Source organism: Amblyomma americanum, chromosome 10 (assembly GCF_052857255.1).
Source record: "Amblyomma americanum isolate KBUSLIRL-KWMA chromosome 10, ASM5285725v1, whole genome shotgun sequence".
Lineage (NCBI taxonomy): Eukaryota > Metazoa > Arthropoda > Arachnida > Ixodida > Ixodidae > Amblyomma > Amblyomma americanum.
Window position 1 is genome coordinate 120,766,602 of NC_135506.1, and position 23,090 is coordinate 120,789,691.

At 47.7% G+C, this 23,090-nt stretch overlaps 1 protein-coding gene across 1 annotated transcript in view; it reads right to left on the minus strand.

Annotated features, from left to right (window-relative positions):
- LOC144107114 (uncharacterized) overlaps positions 1 to 23,090 on the minus strand; it is a 41,729-nt gene that overhangs the window by 7,660 nt on the left and 10,979 nt on the right. The window contains exons 3-5 of the mRNA XM_077640102.1: positions 6,472 to 6,667; positions 4,470 to 4,613; positions 1,635 to 1,717 (exon numbers count right to left, since the gene is read on the minus strand). Coding sequence (XP_077496228.1) covers positions 1,635 to 1,717; positions 4,470 to 4,613; positions 6,472 to 6,667 — 423 coding nt within the window. The remainder of the gene's footprint in view (positions 1 to 1,634; positions 1,718 to 4,469; positions 4,614 to 6,471; positions 6,668 to 23,090) is intronic.

A 23,090-nucleotide genomic window follows, 5' to 3' on the forward strand; every position in this document is an offset into this window, starting at 1 on the left:
AAGAAGCTGTTCGTAGAAATTGGTAGGAAGGCGCACAGCCCTCTTATTTCCTGCATACATCCATTGTACTGATTATCTCAGTATTTATGATTGTACCCACAGTGCCTTTACGGCATTACAGCGGAGGAGGGGCGTCAAATACAAAGCAAAAAAACACAGATGCAGGTGGATTATATTAATAATGAGAATATACTAAGATCAATCTACTCAGCGTAGAAACAAATGAATATTTTGATACACAGCAGGAACACCACTTTCAAGTAGATTATATTCCCTGGCAGTCCCAGGAAAAAAATATTGAAGGCAGTTGTTCTACAATATATTTCTTTTACCTTGTTTATGTGATGCATACTTGACGAAAATTATTTGGGACTCAGCATGTACTGACCGGGTTCTATACCCGTTTTGGAATGAAAGATATTGTGTAATAACTTCTAACAAAGAATTTTTTTTCAATTTTTAAAGACTTTCAAAGCCAAGACTACCTTTTGGCGTCGTCACACTCATAGTCTTTGAGTAGGTACTACAAATAGACAGTAACTCGAAAAAACAAAGATCTTACAAAGATCTTTGTGAGCCACTTTTCCTACCATGAGGACCTTCTACGGTGCAGGCCTAGCGCAAGGTATAAAAAAACGTTAAGAATGTGATTTTTTATCCAGCAAAAACCTTTATTTTTTATTTAAATAGCGTCACTTTGCCCGTAAATACGTGGCTGCTGAAGAAGGGATTACGTGTGCCGTGGGGAGTACACTGCTTTGTTTTTTACTATGATGAAATGACTGAGCATACCTTTTTTGGACTGCTGGGACGCAGTCTTTTTTTCCAGGACGTCCCCCAAAGGAGTCTTAGGAAGGATTATTCGCTTCACCCCCATGGCGCCAGACACCTCCCGAGTGAAAACAGGGAGGGCGTGCCACAAAACTTTGTCATTGCTTTTGGATCGCATCCTATATGGAGGATCAGGGTGGTGGTGCGTAACACATATCTTTATACACTGCCAGTCAAGCACTGTTTTCAAGAAGCAATTGCAAGATGTACTGAAATAACTAAACTTGAGGATGTGGCACCTGAATGGCCAGCTTGACAGGGCCGCAGGCCCCCTTGCATTGGCAGTACTCAGTGGAGATAAATAGCGCCTATGTCATACAAAAGAAATCGTGGGAACAGTGCATGAAAGAATACGAGGTGCATACATGATAACTGAAAAGTGGCATTACATACAACTACATTTCTCATGCAAAAAAGCAAAAAGAAACAAAAAAATGTGTACTACAATTTGAAAAACACGCGGAATGTCTTGGACGTAATTCTTTCAATTTGTATATTTCGAGCTAAATCCATTCTAAATAGCCATTCTAAATCAACCCCAAGTTATCTGGCGGCTGTTTGGTACATACTGTACGATTTAGATGGCAATAAAAAGAAAAGCGGCGATGGCGTAGTGGTCTAATGCAGCAGCAAGAGACGCTGAAACTGTCGCAATGTGGACCAAATTCCTCATTTGGCCAATTCTGTTTTCTTTTATTTCACACCGCAGGGCGAGGTGTGACAGGGGCCGGCGACAATTCGAAATGGCCCGACGGGCTCCTTATATGATGCCGCATAAAAAAAAAAAACAACTGGACACGCACCGTTTCTCCTCGAATGGTAAGCCGCTGAACTCAACGTAAGAAGACGGGTAGAGAGTAGGCGTCTCGGGCACTTCCATGCCGTTCTGCAGCGCAGAAGGGAAGAGGAAAAAAAGACGCGCTATCGTAATTAACAAATTGCATTGTATTCAAAGGACATTTCGAAACAACAATGCAAACAGTTAGCCGAGGTTTAACTCCTTTTAAACAGACGTCTGACGTGCGAAAGCGTGGCGACGTGATTTGTGACGCCACAAGCGACAAGAAAGCAACGAGATGGCGCAAATCTCAAAGCTGTGAACTACTTTTACGAGGAAGGCGGAGGGAGGGGGGAGGCGAAGCCAATTTTTGGAAATTACCCGGGCTAAATTCGGAGGTCGCCATAATGTCGGGCATGGTTACTTATGGCTGGACATCAATTTTGGCCAAAACGGCCAAGGTCAAATTTCGGGGGTGACATGGGCCAAATTTTGGCAATTGCCCGGGCCAAATTTGTAGGTCACGATCGTGTCGGGCGCGCCCGGTTATGGTCGGACATCGATTTTGATACAAATTGGCGAAGATCAAATTTCGGGGGTGGTTCGGGCCAAATTCTTACCGCTTGGCACAACAGTTGCTATAGGTCGTGGTCCTCGGTTAATAGAGAATACCCGTTCCCGAGAGAAAGCCTAAAGTCCTCTACATTACCTCTGGTAGCTAGCTTGCTTACGCCCTTCTTCTCCACTACGTTACTTCAATCTTCATTTAAACCTAGTCATTTGACGACCTACGCATCCTAGTGTCGCTACACCTCAGCTTACAAAGCACGACTACGTACGTCTTGCTCGATGCCCTGTTGGGAGCACAACGCGAAGTTTAATTCATTTCTTGCCTCGCTCTCCAGGGTCCTCATATTCCACTTCCTTTTGTCGATTGCAGAACAAGGCATGTCTGGCTCGCAAACTACGCCATTCATTACTGAGTTTATAATTTGAATTTGTAATTAAATTCCAAGCAATACAATCTTGATATCCGATGATGATGATGATGAATAATGTGCTAGCGCCTGGTGGAGTGCCTGGTTTTGCCTACCTTGGAATAGAAGTCGCCAACCAGTACTATGTTCTGCGTGTTTACTTTATTCACTGCCAACTGCATTTCTTCATGGAACCTTTCAAATGTCTTGTAGCCATGCGTGAATGTGGGTACGTAGGCGTGTGTAATATTATGTTAAATTCGAATGGCGGACCGCGAGCGCTCCGCCAGATCATGAACAGGGCGCATAGCTACGGCGAAGATCTCTTTCTCCCATTTATTAAATTTAAAGCGTGCGCTCCAGCGTGGGCACTTAATTGCAAGAAAAACTACGTTCAGGCAACATGGCGGCGTCCATTGAAGCGGGGCCTCTCGCCTCACCACCGATTCGGCCTCGCCGCCAATCTGTCTCATGGCAAACGAAAGGCGAACGAACATTTCGCTTTGTCAGACGATGCCCGCACCACGAAATTTCAGCGCAAAACGTGCTATATTTTCATATTCCTTCCCTAACTACCGTGCTGATAGGCTTAGCGAGGAGTCGTCGTCTGACGTGAGAAAGCGCGGGAGGTTAAGACAGGTAAAGATTTTGGCGTAAAAATCGGGCACAAAGAACTGACATTCTTGAACACAATTTTTTATTTATGTAGTAATTTTTTGTACTGATACGAAGAAAACGAAAAATAATTGCATTTTGGAGAGTTACCCTTGCGCGTTTCGGCTTAGATGGCGCTGCGCGGGACTAACCATAGCATAAAAAAAGTCAAAAACGTTCTTTATATTTTGCCCGAATCACTGCGTAGCGGCTTAGCGATGACAGGAAGAAAGCAGCCGCAGCCGGTTGTGACAGGAAGCAGACGTGGGGGAAACGAAAAAGTCACGCGAGGTTCTGGTCAAATCTGCTGATTTCGGAGGAGCAGATATTGCTACTTCATGGAGCCATCCGGGATCGAGGCCTGATACCGAACGGAAATTGGAACAGAAAACTCGCGCTCCAAATTTTCCATTAGAATACGAATGCTTCACAAAAACTTGATCCGGATATGCCATTGGAATCGAAAATTCAATTAGAGCGTTTTATTAAGACTAACTTCGATAACTACCACACCCTTGTTATTGTTGTTCAATTCATCAATATTGCCAACTATATCCTTATTTCTCAGGTAATCTGCACGTAGTTCTCGGCTCTCCGGAAAACCACGATGGCAGAATATGCGTCCACCCTTTAGCGTAACATATACTTTATGTGTCCTTGTAGCGCAACTTAGCCCATTGACATCGCCCCTTCACATAGTTCTTTCCCCTACTGCTAAGCTACCCTCACTTGATAAAGTTCTAGCGCTAAAGGTTGCCATAGCCAGCTTCCAATGGCGCCATCCCCGGAGCCAGTTCTGAACGCCCTGCTCTGCGTCACATGTCTAACCGCCGCTTTTGCAAGTTGCACAGCAGCCGCTGGGGACTCAGGGCCTTTGGTTAATTGGTGAATTCATAGAGGAGGTTGTGGTCACGTGTTACGTAAGGGTGGCTAAATCCTGTTCTCAGCAGCAGAAGACATATTTTTGTTTTTCCTTCAGTGAGCCCTTCTAGTATGGTCGAATGTTCACTAGCATAGATCCATGATTTTTTGGCTTTGTTCACCGGCGTAAGAAGCACACGAGGTCTGGTTGTTGAATTCTAGCAACACCCGGAAATTTTCTTTGCCAGTGGAGAATCTCGGCAGTACGACGATTTGAACGTTGACCCTCTTGAACACCAGGCACATGCTCTACTTCCAAGACGCCGCTGCATCGGCTCATTGGTTCACAGCTGACGACGCCAACTTACCCCAGTGAAGACGGCGATGCGCAGTTTGGGAACAACGAAATGGACCTCGTACACCGTCAGGCCAGTTCCACTGATGACGAGCGTCTTCAATGTGCCGAAGGGCCGTTCTCCTGTCTTTATTAGTGGCTGATCGTCCACGTAGAACTGGGTGTCGGAATAGGCAAGGCAAGATTTATTTCAAGCAATTGAGACCACGTGGCATTGAATCGCACTCTCGAACTTTATTTCCTTCAGATTACAGATTCGCGCAGTTATATATTCATAGTGGACAAACAAGACTACTAAAAGATGAGTCGAATGAATTAATCTCTTAGAAAAATGCTTCTTGAGGTCGTGTTGAAGTTCTTTAGAGCGGACTCAATATGCTATGTGAATTCACGTTGAGACCGGGAGGGCTTGCGTTGGTAGAACGTTGAGGCAGGGTAGAATGGCAACAGAATAGTTACTACCGTGCTAGAGTTAAGCATTCTCAACACAATTTCTGCATTGCTTTAATGCTCAATTAATGTTGAAATAACTGGGATGATTCAACACATCATTCTGAATCTCTGCAGTGGTAAAAAAATTCCTAGGAATGCATTCGTATTGCGCTACATGGACCAACTACCGATGCGAATTTTGGTGGTATATTCAATTTATTGCTGCAATTTCTCGTTAACGTGACGCTGACAGCTCCAGTCGTGCATATACGCGCGCATAGTACACATACGCAAAACCACACGGGTGTGTTTGTATACATAAATACATACACTGTCGCCTATACAATCATCAGGTAAAGATCTTGAAACAGTATTGCGCACGAGGTTGCAACATGAACTGACTAAGAGTGCAGAACTTTTTCACCTTAATCTAAACTTCACCTTTATACACTCCTACACAGGAGTGTCTGCATCTCACAGGTAGTCAGTCGCCTGCCGATGAGCAAAGTTATGTCAGTTATTACTGCTACTGTTCATTTATTTTGTGTGTAGTAGAAGTAATCAGCTTCACATGTGACGTTCTGTTAGTTGAAGACCCTGATTCAATTCATGAACAACATAAATAAAGCACTAAATAGGCGCCCTTCTTATGAGCACACGTACGAATCCTCTGAAAACGGTATGCGTGGAAGAGCACATTGCAACACTGGCACTTTTTTCTGTGCAATAAAAGGGTTTGAGCGGTTTACTAGAGTGAACAGGTGATGCATGAGTTCTTAATATGGATAATGTGATAAGGTTCTGCTTATACGGCGCATGTCGAAGTTAGTCCTGATTTCATTTACTTAGGCTTGGACACGACTGCCATGAGGCACGATTCAACATAAATTCAACAGAAATTACTCAACAATTAACGGGTTGACTACATTCAACAATAATTCTGTTGAAATCGGCATGACTATGGTCAGCAGCCTGCTGGCTTTGGTCACTTGCTATTGTGACGCAGCAGATGCTAAGAGAAATCGTGCAAGCAGAGCATGCATGGTCTGCTTGATTCCCCTGGCGACCATAGAAGACACTGAAACAGAAAGAAGGGGACAAGCACTTTTCAGCGCTGGTCCCCTTCTTTCTGTCTGTGTTTGCTTGTGCGCTGCCATTCTATTAATATGCAAAGCCAACTAACCCAGTCTGCCGCTTTACTGAATATGACTTCTTTTTATCTCTGCAGTCTCAGAAAGAACACACCTAACGGTGCCGGCATGTTGCGACTTGATTTTATGCTGTGCAGGATTAAAGCTCGCTGCTGTCTTTAGGTTCCTCGCCGTCGCCGAGGGCCACGCCGAGACACACAAACCAGCACTGGTTTGTGTGTCTTGTCTCGTTCTTGGTCCGTGTGTATTTGCGCTGGTGAACCACCACTATGCATCAATACCAACTAGCCCAATCTGCAGTTCTTCTACAGATCATTCATGCAGCGCTGTACCGCTTTCTGTTAACCTCGTCTTTACTTTCAATACAAGAAAATAATCCTTACCAGCACCAGGCAGGGGGTAAAGCCAAATATTAACACGTCTCCATCTTACGTTTATCAATCCTTTAATAATCGCTGCCCGCACGATGTGCACGCCTTCCGTGACCACGTAGTCGGTGGCGTCTCTCTGCTTCTGCACGCCATCACTCGATGATAGGATCGCGGTCGCTGTCCGCACTTGGCCCTGATATGTTTGGGTGTAGCTTAGCCTCTCTTCCTGCGAAAAATGGGTTAGGGCGACGCTGAACCTGCAAGGGTCAAGACAGGAGAAAATCGTCCAGAATACAGTTGGGGGCAAGCGGTTTCCCGAACATATTATGGCTGCCGTGAGTGGTAGGTATCGCAAAAAGCAGACAGATTTATGTTATTTTAGGAATCGCTGTTCGTCACTTTAAAACTGAAGAAGTTCTAGTGTAGCCAGCGCCTTTCAAAGCGACTCCTTGTTCTGAAGCGATAGCTTCACTGCGCCATGTGAATCCACCGGGTCACCGGGCCGAGCCGGAGCCGTTAATGCGCATGCGCCGAGCAACAGGTGCGCCGCGCGTCGTCAAAGTTGCGCCGTCGCCGCTGCCGCCGCCGACTCCGCAGCGTCGCCCATGCGCAGTAGCTACAGGTGCGCTGCGCATGCGCAGTTCGGCAACAGATCCGCGTCATTGCTCGGCCACTTTATAAACAGGGGGTGCGAAGCGCTCGTTCTTCAGATGAACAATGGCTGATGAAGCGCCAAATCCGCGTGTGTACTGCCACTGACATCAACGGTGACTGGGGAAGCCACGTCGACGGATCCCGAAGTTGTGGCGTGGTATAAGGCGAGTCGGCAACGAGTCCAAGAAGCCAGGAATGTCAACTGCGCGGCCGAGAAGCCGGTACAACGAGAGGAATGGCTCGCCAAACGACGCCGTCAACAAGCGAAGAAACGACCGTGACTAGCCGCGAGCAAAGCCACGTCTTCTTCGTGGTCAGCCATCGCGTACACACTAGGTTTAACCGGAGCTAAACCATCAATGCTGGTTCTTGGGCAAGTTGGTACTGTTCACTCATAATAGCAAAGCCTTTAGCGCAAAAAACGAGGACGTGAGAGGAAGACGGGACAGCGCTAACTTTCAACTGGCGTTTATTGAAATACAGAGGCATATATATAGCGAAGCAAGCATGGAAATACACAAAGGATACAAAAGATCACACTCTACGCATGCGCCCACCACTGCAGTCTAGGAAAGCGATTTCCTTGTCAGAAAGATTAACAGAAGGCGTGCTAACACAGTCCGCTCCCCTTTTCCTAATCAACCGGGCTTCGATTATTTCACGTGTGCAGCGGTCTATACTCCTCGCCTCTACTGTGCATGCGCCGAACATGGGCTTGCATGTTTTGCTAGGACAGTGATGGCAATGTTCAGCCAGGTTACCGTCCCTTGGGTTTGCTACGTTCCGCTTGTGTTCAGCAAGCCTTTCATTAAGGCATCTGCCGGTTTGCCCTATGTATACCCGACCACATGTTTATTTATTTATTTATTTATTTATTTATTTATTTATTTATTTATTTATTTATTTATTTATTTATTTATTTATTTATACATACTGCAGCGCAATTATATGCGCTATGGCAGGAGTGGGAAAACACAAAAATGCAAGGAAACAAAATGCAGCAAAATGTACAAAGTGAGCACTACAAAAAGTTAAAATCACAAATGAAATATCAAACAAGAAAGGAACTGTTAACGACAGGGTAAGAATACACAGCTATTATGCGTCTTCAACGGCAGTTACAAAGTATTGAAATGGACAAGAACGAATGGACCCGGGTAGAGAATTCCAGGCTTCTATTGAACGGGGAAAAAAACTGAATTTGAACAAATTAGCATGCGCAAAATACGGTATCAAATTAAGCTCGTGATGACTTCTTGTAGATGAAAATGGTGCAAAGTTAATGTAGTGGTTAGCTGACAGCCTTACTGAGGAATTGACGACACAATGTAAGAATTTTAATGATTCAGTGTGGCGACGGACAGACAGCGTGGTTAAATTCAATGAGAGAAGTGTAGAAGAGGGTGAGAAATCGCGATCATAACGATGACATATAAAACGCACAGCTTTCTTCTGGACTGCTTCTAACATGTTGATTTTGAATTGCTTGTACGGGTTCCACACTACAGCTGCGTAATCAAGAACAAGGCGGATTAGAGATTTATACAACAGTAGCTTTGTGTCTTTTGGTGAATTGGGTAGCGTGCGTCGTAGATAACCTAGTTTTTTAGTGCTTTATTACATACGTAATCAATGTGTTTAGACCAAGACATGTTATGCGTGAATTTGACACCAAGATATTTGTACTGCGAGACCCTATCCACCACACGGCCATTGAAAGAGTAACTAAAATGGGAAACGGAAGATTTGTTACAAAAAGACATGAGGACGGTTTTGTCGAAATTAATTCTCATTTGCCAGGTACTACACCAACTACAAAACATAGCAAATGACTCTTGGAGGTGACGATGATCATTAGGGCCATTAATTACTTCGTATAAAACGCAGTCATCAGCGTAAAGACGAATGTTAGAAGAAATGTTATGCGGCAAGTCATTTATATATATTAAAAAGAGTAGTGGTCCAAGGACGGAGCCTTGAGGCACACCTGACGTTACATCAACAGCAGTAGAATGAGAAGAATTATAGGATACGAACTGGGAACGAGATGAGAGAAAGCTAGAAATCCAATCAACCAAGTGAGGATTGTTTAGTAGAGTATTTAGTTTAGCAAGAAGCTTGGAATGTAGAACAGTATCGAATGCGTTCGAGAAGTCTATAAAAATGGCATCAACTTGGTTACCGACATCGAGGTTATGTAATATATCATGAGCAAATTCTGTTAATTGTGTTACCGTACTAAAACCGCGCCTAAACCCATGCTGAAAGTTAGATAGCAAATTATTGGATTCAAGAAAAAGCATGATGTGTTTATGAATGATGTGTTCCAACATTTTGCATGACTGTGATGTCAATGAAATCGGTCTGTAGTTCGACAAGCACTGTCTATCACCAGATTTGAAAAGAGGGAGCACTTTGGCTAATTTCCAAGAAGAAGGAACTGTAGCGGATGATAAGGACTTGTTGAATATTGCCGCGAATATTTGCAGTGTTTATTCGTTTTTCAAATCTGCCGCGACACCACCTTATCGCTTTGTTTGCGACGCAAGACGCGACTAGATTTATCTCGATTGATCGCAGCCAGGCAAAGCTGATTCTACGTTGTTCCGGAATGTTCTAGTAACTTTGCGCCCTTTATCTCGAATGTTCGCTATCAGCTTTAAATTGAGCACGGCCGACAGCGGCGGGCATTCTGTTCGACGACCGCCGAGCACGCTTGTCGCTTCGCCGCCGCCGAGTGATTCAGTCCATTTTGGGTGCAAGTCAGCCCAATAAACAGTTCTTTTAGAAGATCCTTTCGTCCGTCTTCATCGCTGCTTCGACTGCCGTCACCACTACGTGACATCTGGTGGAGGTGCGGGGTAGCCTTCCATGTTCCGGACGCCCCCTTCAAGTCGTGAAGCCAGCCCTGAGCGCTTCGCACCCGAGGACGAGCCAGCAGCTCAGCGAGCCAGCAGACGTCTCCAGGGAGAGGAGCCTGAGTTCGGGAAACTGCCGGACCGCACAAGACAGCGAAAAGACGCGGCTACGAGCACCGCAATCTCGCCGAAGATGTCGACACCGATCATACTGCAGCAGCCGCGGGTGCCGCCAACTTTCAATGGATCCCTAGGCGAAGACCCTGAAGAATGGTTGGATCAATTTGAGCGCGTGGCGTCATTCAACAAGTGGGATGATGCGGCAAAGATTGGACACGTTTTTTTCTCATTGGATGGCTCCGCACGCACGTGGTACGAAAACTACGAGTCGTCCCTTACGACATGGGAGCTATTCAAGAGAGAACTATTGAAGGTATTCACCAGTGTCGTGAGGAAAGAAAGAGCCGAACGACTCCTCGAGTCCAGGATCCAGCTTCCGAATGAGCCCGTCCGCAGTTACGTCGAGGAGATGAAGCGCCTATTTCGCCGCGCCGATCCCGGGATGACCGAGGAAAAGAAAGTTCAGTTCTTAATGCGCGGCGTAAAAGAACAACTCTTTGGCAGCCTCGTCCGTCAGCCGCCAAAAACGGTCGAGGAATTCATGCAGGAAGCCTGCACGATTGAGAAGACCCTCGACGTCCGAGCTCGGCAGTACAACCGCCCTTCCTCTGCCTATGCAATCCGTTCGGACACGGCGGCGACCACCAGCGACAGCTTGCGGGACGTTATCCGCGAAATCGTCCGAGAGGAGCTACGCCGATTACTGCCATCCTCCCCACAGCCACAAGCATCGACTCTGATGGACGTGGTACGGGAAGAAGTGCAACAGGCACTTGGCACCCCGACGGCCACAGAACCCCAGGCCATGACCTACGCCGCTGCAGTAAGGACTGCTCAGCCCCAACGACAACCCCCACGTCCTCCCCGAGATGAGCCACTTGGTCCACAACGCCGCCTCCCAGCCCCCGCCCGACCAGCCTATGACCGACCCTCAAGCCCCAGGAAATGCGACGCCTGGAGGACTTCCGACAACCGGCCGTTGTGCTTCCATTGCGGTGAGGCCGGCCATATTCTTCGTCACTGCCCGTACCGACGTATCGGTCTTCGAGGATTTGCCGTTAACGCCCCACGACCACGCTTCGGACAACGTCCGCACGAAATCGACGAGTACCTGCGTCGAGAAGAGTACACGCCGAACCGCTTTTCGCGCTCACCATCGCCGTCAACCTCGCGCTTTGCGTCGCCACGCCGCAGCTACGCAGCCGCGGTACGAGGAAGGTCGCCCAGCCCCCGTAGGGAAAACTAAAGGCAGCAACCTCTGGAGGTGAGGTTGCTCACGAGCTAAACGCCGAAGATCCTCCACCGACCACGCCCCATGACGACGCTGCACCCGCGACGCCGCATGAAGAACCGACACTCGCTGCACCAACGCCGCACACAATGAGAACCTCGATCACGACGCAAGCTACCTTGAAATCGACGCCGCCACCCAGAGGAGCTTCGACCACACGCCCAACCCGTGACTCGCATACGCGACGAAGCCGTGACCCGACGCCGAGAGCGACATGCAATGCAAGAGCCAGGACCTCCGACCTAGAAGTGACTATCGACGGCCGGAAAGTTGCCGCTCTAGTCGACACAGGAGCCGATTACTCGGTGATGAATGGAACATTCGCTGCGCAGCTCAGAAAAGTCACAACGGCTTGGGACGGCCCACAAATTCGCACCGCTGGGGGCCACCTCATTACGCCATCAGGACAATGCACAGCGCGAGTGACTGTCAAAGGACATACCTATCCTGCGACCTTTGTTGTGCTACCGCAATGCTCCCGCGAAGTGATCTTGGGTATGGATTTCCTTAATGAGCATCAGGCGATCATCGACCTGCGATCCAAGCTGATCACGCTTTCGACGGACGAAGCCATCGCTTCAATGAAAACTCGGGAAAATCACGTTGCCCTAAGTGTCCTGGAGGAAGAAGTGAGCGTCCCACCCCGTTCAAGCGTTATCGTGACCGTAGGCGCCATGAAAGCCATAAACACTGAAGCCATCATCGAGGGGAACATGCAGTTGCTACTAGACCGAGGAATCAGCATCGCAAGAGGCATCGCACATTTCCGCAATGGCCAGGCCGAAGTACTGCTGACTAACTTCAGCGAAGAATACCGGCATATTAACAGAGGAACGACGATTGCTTTCTACGACGAAATATCTGACGTACGAGATTCCTTCGCCCTCTCCGACCCCTCCGCAGAAGATCCGCCTGACCAAGAGAACTCGCCCACTTTCGACATCAACCCAGCCCTGCACCGGAACAGACAAGACCAGATCCGCAATCTGCTTCAAAACTACAGTGAGTGCTTTTCGACATCGCCGAAGGTGCGACAGACGCCAATTGCCAAGCATCGCATTATAACGGATCAACACGTCCGACCTCTCCGTCAAAGCCCCTACCGTGTGTCTCCGCGAGAACGACAAGCCATCCGGGACCAAGTCGAAGAAATGCTTCGCGACGACGTCATCCAGCCTTCAAACAGCCCATGGGCGGCACCGGTTGTTCTAGTGAGAAAGAAAGACGGCGCACTTCGATTCTGCGTGGATTACCGCCGCTTAAACAACATAACAAAGAAGGACGTCTACCCCCTCCCCCGCATCGACGACACACTGGACCGCCTCTGCAACGCCAAATATTTCTCATCGATGGACCTCAAGAGCGGCTACTGGCAAATTGAGGTCGACGAAAGAGATCGCGAGAAGACAGCATTCATAACTCCGGATGGGCTGTTTGAGTTCAAGGTGATGCCATTTGGTCTCTGTTCCGCACCAGCGACGTTTCAGCGAGTAATGGATACAGTGCTGGCAGGCCTGAAGTGGCAGATTTGTCTGGTATATTTAGATGACGTCGTTGTCTTCGCCTCGAACTTTGAAGAGCACCTCAAAAGACTTCGAACAGTACTAGACGCAATCAAGTCGTCTGGCCTAACCTTGAAAGCAGAGAAATGCCACTTTGCCTACGAAGAGCTGCTGTTTCTAGGCCACATCGTTAGCAAGGAAGGAGTACGCCCAGACCCGCAGAAAACAGCCGCTATTGAACAGTTTCAACCGCCGGCCGATAAGAAAGCAGTGCGCAGATTTCTCGGACTATGCGCATATTACCGACGATTTGTGAAAAACTTTTCGCGCATCGCCGAGCCCCTGACCCAACTGACGAAGGCAGACGTGCCGTTTAAATGGGAAACGCCGCAAGCAGAAGCCTTCAAAGAACTTCAGCGTCGTTTACAGTCCCCACCGATCCTTGCGCATTTTGATGAAAACGCCGATACTGAAGTTCATACCGACGCAAGCAGCGTGGGACTAGGCGCCGTTCTCGTTCAAAAAAGTGACGGGCTGGAGAAGGTCATCGCATACGCTAGCCGTTCCCTTTCTAAGGCCGAGGCTAACTATTCGACCACTGAGAAGGAGTGCCTTGCCATCATCTGGGCTACGTCGAAATTCCGCCCCTACCTCTACGGACGGCCGTTCAAGGTGGTCAGCGACCACCACGCGCTCTGCTGGCTTGCCAATTTGAAGGATCCCTCTGGCCGACTCGCTCGATGGAGTCTGCGTCTCCAGGAGTTTGACGTCACCGTCGTTTACAAGTCCGGACGCAAGCACACTGACGCCGATTGCCTCTCACGAGCCCCTGTAGATGCACCGCCGCTGGACGACGATGAGGACGCCTTCCTGGGACCCATCAGCGCAAGCTCTTTTGCTCAGCAGCAACGCTCGGACCCCAACCTAAAAGGCCTCATCGAGTGCCTGGAAGGCAAGGTTTCTTCACCCCCCGCTTTATTCAAGCGAGGACTGTCTTCTTTCTGTGTGCAGAATGAGGTCCTTGTGAAGAAGAACTTTACAGCGAACAAAACAGCCTACCTCCTTGTTGTACCTACTTGTCTCCGCGAAGAAGTTCTACGGGCTTCACACGACGAGCCGACAGCTGGACATCTCGGGTTTACTCGCACCCTCCGCCGCATTCAAGACAAGTATTACTGGCCCCGACTGTCTGCCGATGTCGCACACTATGTGAAAACATGCCGAGATTGTCAGCGACGAAAGACTCCTCCCACACGACCAGCAGGATTTCTGAACCCCATTGAACCTCCCTCAAGACCCTTTCAGCAGATTGGCATGGACTTGCTTGGCCCTTTTCCAACGTCAACATCTGGAAATAAGTGGATCATCATAGCGACCGACTACCTGACACGCTACGCCGAGGCGAAAGCCCTACCGAACGGAACAGCAGCAGAAGTGGCCAAATTTTTCGTGGAGTGCATTCTTCTTCGACACGGCGCCCCCGATGTGCTCATCACGGACAGAGGAACAGCATTTACGGCGGAACTCACGCAAGCCATCCTGCGCTACAGCCAAACCAGCCACCGGAGGACAACTGCCTACCATCCGCAGACCAACGGACTGACCGAGCGCCTGAACAAAACCATCGCCGATATGCTCGCTATGTATGTCGATGCCGAACATAAAACCTGGGATGTCATCCTGCCTTACGTCGTCTTCGCCTACAACACCGCAGTGCAGGAGACCACCCAGATGACGCCTTTTAGGCTCGTCCATGGCAGGGATGCCACGACCACGCTAGACGCCATGCTGCCCAACGTTACAGAAGAAGAGAACGTCGACGTTGCCGCCTACCTTCAACGCGCAGAAGAAGCTCGAAAGCTTGCCCGATTACGGATCAAAGATCAGCAGCGGTCCGACGCCAGACGCTACAACCTACGAAGACGCAACGCGGAATACAAGCCAGGAGACCAAGTCTGGGTGTGGACGCCCATTCGCCGCCGTGGATTGAGTGAAAAGCTTTTGCGCCGCTATTTCGGCCCGTACAAGGTTCTTCGTCGGCTGGGTGAACTGGATTATGAAGTCATCCCTGACGCACTGACTGCATCCCAGCGACGCCGCGTACGACCAGAAGTTGTCCATGTAGTCCGTCTGAAGCCGTATTATGCGCGCTAAAGGCCGCTGCATTTCCATGCTCTATTTTCGCAAGATCCGTTTTTTTCCCTTACTAGTCGCATTATTTGTTTTGATGCATCGGGTCGATGCTTCTTTGAGAGGGGAGTAATGCCGCGAATATTTGCAGTGTTTATTCGTTTTTCAAATCTGCCGCGACACCACCTTATCGCTTTGTTTGCGACGCAAGACGCGACTAGATTTATCTCGATTGATCGCAGCCAGGCAAAGCTGATTCTACGTTGTTCCGGAATGTTCTAGTAACTTTGCGCCCTTTATCTCGAATGTTCGCTATCAGCTTTAAATTGAGCACGGCCGACAGCGGCGGGCATTCTGTTCGACGACCGCCGAGCACGCTTGTCGCTTCGCCGCCGCCGAGTGATTCAGTCCATTTTGGGTGCAAGTCAGCCCAATAAACAGTTCTTTTAGAAGATCCTTTCGTCCGTCTTCATCGCTGCTTCGACTGCCGTCACCACTACGTGACAATATGATGGTCAGATATTTCGAGGACCGCATGGAGTAACGAACCAGGAACGCATTATGTATTCCATCTGGGCCGGTACATTTCTTAACGTCGAGGTTTAATACAAGATTTAGGATGCCATCAGTGTTTATGACAGCATCACTGATTGCTGGAGAAGAAATTATATTAGTGAGTGGCGGAATGACGTTGTTATCCGGAACGAACACCGAGTTAAAATATTTGTTGAAAGCATCAGATATTACAGCAGGCTCACTGATGACGTCATTATCTAATCTGAACGAAGTGGATGAAGTGTCACGAGGTAAGATGGATGACCAAAATTTTCGGGGGTTAGTTCTTAACAGATCGCGCAGGTGGACACGAAAAAAGAAATCCTTGGCCATGCGCAACTTCAGATTAAGTTCTTTTTTTGCCTTGTGAAATCTGTCTAAGGTTATGGGATCGTTGCTTCTTCTCGAACGCCTTAGCCTACGAAGGCGACGAGATAAATGCAAAATGTCTCGAGTCATCCAAGGAACATTAGTATTTCTTTTCTTAGTTTTAATAGGAACAAAGCGTTGGACACAATCCTTGACAAGACATTCAAAGTAATTAGTAAGAAAATTTACGTCGTGGCTTGCTGAGAAAGCAGAGAATGTCTCGAAACGATCAGCTAAAACCTCAATAATGGAATAGTCGTCAGCACGAGTGAAATCAGGAAAAGTAGTAAACAAATAGGGTGATTTGGAGACTGGACAAGAGAGTGAAACTAACACGCCTTTATGGTCTGAGAGCCCATCAATTACTTCACAAGAGAAATCATTTTGGGCCAAAGTAGAGTTTAGAAAAACTAAGTCGAGGATGGATTTCAGCCTAGTAGCACTAGAAACAACCTGAGTTATTCCAAACAATAAGGAAATGTTTATTAGTTCTTTACAAATTGTAATGTCACGACCAAATGGACAACGATGGCCAGCGGATGCCAGGAGTGTTGAAGTCTCCCAAACAGATAAATCTTGATGAAGTAATGTTGATCTTGGTCATGAAATTTGCGACAGCGTGAAGGACATCAACGGAAGAACCAGGTGGACGATAAATAACACTGATTAGAATACTATAATTGTTTAGATAAACTTTGCACCACAAGGATTCTGTATCAGGGGGAGAAGGCAAAACTGAGAATCGTAAATCCGATCTGATAAGCAATGCCACACCGCCGCCGATACTGCAACTTCTGTCGAAGCGCACAGTAACAAAACCTGGTGGGGTGAATTCCGAGTCATAAATTCCACTATGCAGCCAAGTCTCCGTTATGCCAATAATATGGGGGGAGTGAACAGAAATAAGGGACAGTAAATCTGGAAGGTTTTTTAACAATGCTGCGAGCGTTAATATTTAGAACAACTAGCTTATCAGGACGGCCAGAGCTAAGTCAGGGAGTCGATGATGCGGCAGTCAAGGACACAGGCGCAGAACAAGCAGGATCATTGTATGCTTTTACCAACGAGCTAGAACTTTCACCCCAATTGTAACGAACCTTGTTAATGAAGGCATGATCGAAATTTAACCTCACGATAGAACCGTTGTCACGAAAAGACACTGATGCGTCCCATATATTTTTTCCGAATGGACCTAACCCTTGCAGAAAAATCTTCTGTAATGAAGAAGGCAGAGCCCTTGAGTTTAGAGACGTTTTTAAAAACCACACTTCTGTCGTTGAAGCTAGAAAGATTTAGGATAACTGGACGAGTATAACCTCTGCGAGCTGCACCGAGCCTGTGGAAGCGCTCAATACTGGGACAGCTAATCTTCAATTTATCAGTAAATACAGATGAGATGCTATCCAACAATGTGTCAGCGGTTTCATTCGGGGCTTCTGAAACGCCGTGTATTATAATGTTATTTCTTCGAGAGCGGTTTTCAAGGTCATCATTCTTTGAACCAGCTGTGTTACTCTGGAATTTAAAGAGTTAATTTCAGCGTGTAAATCAGAAATTAGATTGGAATTTAAGGGCGGGGGCAAAGACTCTAAGGCAGCCACGCGTGACTCCAAAGCATTGAAGCGACAAGCAAAAGATTGCTTAATGTCGGCGATGTCACGGACCAACTGATTCTGCCCTGCTAGTAATCTAGAAAACGTGTCAGACACCGAAGGATTCGAAGAGATTTCGCTGTCAAGATTTACAGCGGAAGAACTCGCATCGTCAGCCTCCCCGAGAGTGAGACTGGAACCACTCATAGACCGGGTTAAAGGTCTGGTACCAGATGCATTGCTTTTACTGGAGTTCGCTGACTTTGATGGGGGGCCTGGATTGAGTTCCACGTCACCACTCAGGAGATGACTTGCGCAATAAAACGCGTGTACGCAGCAGGACACAAGAGTATGTGGGCAAGGGTACAGCAGCAAGTATCGATCATCAGACCGGACGCACTCAGCGTCAGAATAGTAACATACCTGCATGAAGAGCAAGCATCGATTTAACATGACGCCGGTGTCGCTGCAGCCTAGCCCACTGAAGAGCCGATCCGCGCACATGGCCTTTATACCCTTGGCAGGTGACGTCATAGACCAGCAGTGCAGCGAGATTGGCTGATCAAACGAGAAGTTGGCGAGATGACTGGCTTGCAGATATTGGAAGAAAGCGGGAAACCCGAAGCCATCACACAGGGTATCAGCTGGCAAGTCCAAGGGTAAGCACACGGTGGTATCCACGTGCCCATCCAGAAGCGAAGAAGTCAAGCCAGACGAGACGATTCCGCAAGGGCCATGGTCAGCAAAACAAGCGATGAACTGCATGAAGAACAAGCATCGATTTAACATGACGCCGGTGCCGCTGCAGCCTAGCCCACTGAAGAGCCGATCCGCGCACATGGCCTTTATACCCTTGGCAGGTGACGTCATAGACCAGCAGTGCAGCGAGATTGGCTGATCAAACGAGAAGTTGGCGAGATGACTGGCTTGCAGATATTGGAAGAAAGCGGGAAACCCGAAGCCATCACACAGGGTATCAGCTGGCAAGTCCAAGGGTAAGCACACGGTGGTATCCACGTGCCCATCCAGAAGCGAAGAAGTCAAGCCAGACGAGACGATTCCGCAAGGGCCGTGGTCAGCAAAACAAGCGATGAACTGCATGAAGAGCAAGCATCGATTTAACATGACGCCGGTGCCGCTGCAGCCTAGCCCACTGTATACTGTATACCACCCCTAGCGAGCACTCCACAAACTTATTCCTATGCTTCACTTTGCATCCCCCTGACTGTCTTGGAAAAGGGTCCGTCAACTTACACAATTTTGACAGCTTGTTTGGGGCAGAGAATGTCAACTTCACATCAACCTTTTTGGCAACCCCCTTCAGCCTATGGGATATGCCTTGCATATAAGGAATCACCACCGTCTTTTTCTTTTTGGCAGATGATTCGCAACGGCTTTTTTTACGCTTCTTCAACAAGGCTTCCGCCACGGAAACGAGCACTTCTTTGGGATACCCGGCGGCAGAAAGCCTACCGGCTTCCTCGCTCACGCTGAGGGGTAAGCCTGAGCGAGCAAGCCGGTAGGCTTTCTGCCGCCGGGTATCCCAAAAAAGTGCTCGTTTCCGTGGCGGAAGCCTTGTTGAAGAAGCGTAAAAAGAGCCGGCCGTTGCGAACCATCTGCCGAAAAGAAAAAGACGGTGGTGATTCCTTATAAGCAAGGCATACCCCGTAGGCTGAAGGGGGTTGCCAAAAAGGTTGATGTGAAGTTGACATTCTCTGCCCCAAACAAGCTGTCAAAATTGTGTAAGTTGACGGACCCTTTTCCAAGACAGTCAGGGGGATGTAAAGTGAAGCATAGGAATAAGTTTGTGGAGTGCTCGCTAGCGATGGTATACAGTATTCCTTTAACCTGTGGTCGGGTATACATAGGGCAAACCGGCAGATGCCTTAATAGACAGTTTTAGCTGTGCGTATGCAAGTGCTTGCGTACGCAAAGAGCTACGGCGCTGCGTGCGTTACGCTGTCCGCTCCGAAGTATAGTTTTAGCTGACCGTGCCGTAGCGTCCCTCAGGCGCACGTGGCGCCATCTAGTGACAAGAAGTCAAACCACATTAACGCTCGGTTGAAGAAAATTTCATCCGTGATTACTGATAACTAGTGTGAGTGCATTGGGAGCCTTTTTTGTTCCAAGAAGAAAAACTATGCAAACCGAAGAAAATGCAAGATCTGGCTAAAAGTTAGAAAACTGCTTCGCCAGGTGTCGTTGCTACGAGGAAAACACACTGAATATAGTTAGGCCTAGGAGCTTGAAGATCGCCAAATTATCTGAAAAACAGGGGCTAGTTATCGCTTATACCGCTACGTGTGGGCTAGATTAGGCGAAATAAAAGCGAACCGCTACCATTTGAGCGAGCTATTGCGTCGGAGAATCCAGCGGCGACATGTATTTATTCCGAAGCGGGCGAGCAGGGCGCCGCCATCTTGTCAAAGTTAGCGTACTCGAGCCACGCAAGCGCCGCAACGCAAACTCCGCTGGCTAGCGTACGCAAGGCTTGCGCTTGCGTTCTGCGCATGCGCACTACCGTCCCCGAAAACTCCTCGCGTACGCTAACTCTTTGCGTACGCACAGCTAAAACTGTCTAATGAAAGGCTTGCTGAACACAAGCGGAACGTAGCAAAACCAAAGGACGGTAACCTGGCTGAACATTGCCATCACTGTCCTAGCAAAACATGCAAGCCTATGTTCGGCGCATGCACAGTAGAGGCGAGGAGTATAGACCGCTGCACACGTGAAATAATCGAAGCCCGGTTGATTAGGAAAAGGGGAGCGGACTGTGTTAGCACGCCTTCTGTTAATCTTTCTGACAAGGAAATCGCTTTCCTAGACTGCAGTGGTGGGCGCATGCGTAAAGTGTGATCTTTTGTGTCCTTTGTGTATTTCCATGCTTGCTTCGCTATATATATGCCTCTCTATTTCAATAAACGCCAGTTGAAAGTTAGCGCTCTCCCGTCTTCCTCTCACGTCCTCGTTTTTTGCGCTAAAGGCTTTGCCATTATGACTAAACCATCAGCAATTTTTATCCCCACCTGATGTGCAGTAGCCGCTATTACTGAACGCTGCGTGAGGCAGTCTTTGGAGATCAACTAAAAAGGAAGGTGTTATGTATTTAAGTGCTTATAAATTATCTCGTTAACTCAATTGTCCAGGCTTACAACATAAAGCTTATGCAACGAGGTGAATGCTTCTTAAACGTTGCCGGAACGGTTTTATATGGCTGCGTTCGAGTTATGTACGCATCAATTGCCATGCAGTTTAAGCCACATCTTTTCAGATACGGCCTGCAGCTTTTTGTGACATTGGTAGTTTTGCTCCGGTTTGTCGCAAAATGATAATTCTCGAAACCCATCTAGTAGTCCCTACTATGAAAGTCTGGGGGTCCTTGTGGGTCCCACATGGACAAGTGGGGCTGGGGCAGCCCCTTTGAAACCTACGTCAGCCTCTGATGGGGAATAAGTGGGCGAGCACTAATTGCGTTTGCCCTTGTTGATTCTTCATGGGCCTCATATTGGAGTTGCAAGGTTTAACTGAGACTAACCCCACATCGGTCCCTTGTAGAGATCTTGAAGGCAGATGCAGTATAAATATGAGCTCTATGTGAGAAAAGCTTCTTAAATGTAATGGCCTACTCTAAACTGCTTTGGCTCCCGGAAAGGCCGTGACGGAGCTGGAAAACAGGCGTTCCCGCCTGCTGCCCACATCGGTCCCTTGTCGGTTATTAAAAGGCAGGTGCAAAATAAATCGATCACTATCCGGAAAAAAACTTCGCAAGCAAAGCAGGGGCTGCCCACGCGAACCCTGAATAGGCCCTACATGGAGCGGGGCTGCAAAAGGCGCGTGCCCGCATGCTGCCTATGTCGGTATTGTCCTCGCGTCCTTGCCAATGTTTTTCCATTGCCTATTAATCTTGACAATTATGTGCAGAGTATATGCTTGTTCCATTACGGCAACCCGTTGTATACGGTAAGGCATCTTATAACCCGCCTGAAATTCAGCCTGTGCTTAATCCCTGATCTGACCATACCTCATTGAAATTTAAATTTTCTTTTGCTCAACTTAGTAATCAGGAAGCCTTGACCTATTCTTGTCAACGCGCATTGCATACTTACACTGATGGGTCATTCACTCATCACTGTGCTGGTGCTGATTTTGTTGTTCTTAGCTCCACACAAAGTATTATACGTTAATCGCACATCCTTAAAACCACCCTCTAGTGCCGATGCCGCGGAGCTTGCAGCATTCCATTCCGCCGTTGCATTTGCTTTTAATAACCCTCCTTCTATGCCCGTTCATTTTTACACTGATTCTCTATTTCTGCTTTATGACCTGTCTTCACTTCATTTAACCCGACGGTTATTTCCATTAAGAAAGATCTCTGTCGTTTGTCTTCTCTTGCCCCATTTCTTTTTTTATATATCCGGGGTCACTCCGGAATTTTTGGAAATGAGTTAGCCGACTAGGCTGCTGGTAGGGTCGGGCAATATGGCCATTTATACACTTCTACCCTTTCACGCTGTTGCGTGCGTTCCCGTTTACACCATTCTCCACTTCGTTTATGCCGAACTTATCGGCATTGAAATAATGGTGGAACAGAATTATTTATCTGGATCCCTGATACGCTCAATATTCCTTCCATCCATCTACCTAGGAATCCTCTTATTACTTTACTCATTGCGCATGGTATATTCCCTTTCAACTTTAAAAAATTGGCCTATCTCCATCTTCTACTTGTTCATGTGGTATGTTGTGCGAAGGTGTTAGTCATTACTTCCGAAATTGTTCCTTTACTGCTCCTTTCGTTTCCGGTTTAAAGTCTCTGCTCATCTTACATTACACCGTCTACTTACCCCTGTCTTTTGAATAACCCTGCTGCTGGTGCTGGTTTGATTCAGATGATTCACCTCATAAGCAGCACAATTTCTACATATTACCGATGAGTTCCTTCGTCACTCTCATTTCTCCTGCACAAGCTCTGCACAGAGAAGCGCTCTGTGTTCCTTTGCGGGGCATGGATGCCTCTCGCTGTGGCCTGACACTGTGTTTGGACCACCTGCGCCTGTGACATTATCTATGCTGACATTGTCTGTGACATTATCTGTGACGTTATCTTTGACAATATCTGTGCTTCTGACCGTTCTGTGACTGGGTTTTCAAGTTTTTTGTTGTTTTTATTTCCCTGCTTTTCTTTTTTAAATGAAGTTTTTTTAGCGTTTAGCTCCTTTTCTTTTTTTTGTTGTGGCTTTAAGCCAGGTAAAGAGTTGCTGGTCTCGGCTCCCTTTCTCTTTCATTTATGTTTTTGTATTTTTTTTTAGAGGACCAATGAAAGGGTAAAAGGGGGATTTCGGGGCTGATGAAACATAAATGCAGGCTCTATGCAGGAGAAAACGCGGCAAGACGAAATGGGGCTCCTGATGCAATGCGGCATTCGACCCCACATTGGCCACAACGGAGCTGCCCACATCGACGTGTCTAGATGCAATCATGCATCCATGCTACCATGTCATGCTACCATATCACGCTACAACCAACTAGCTCAAATCAAAGTCTTGATGCTTTTTTTCATTTTGTAAATTTGTATCATACATGCATATAACCTGTTCTTATAGAAGGTT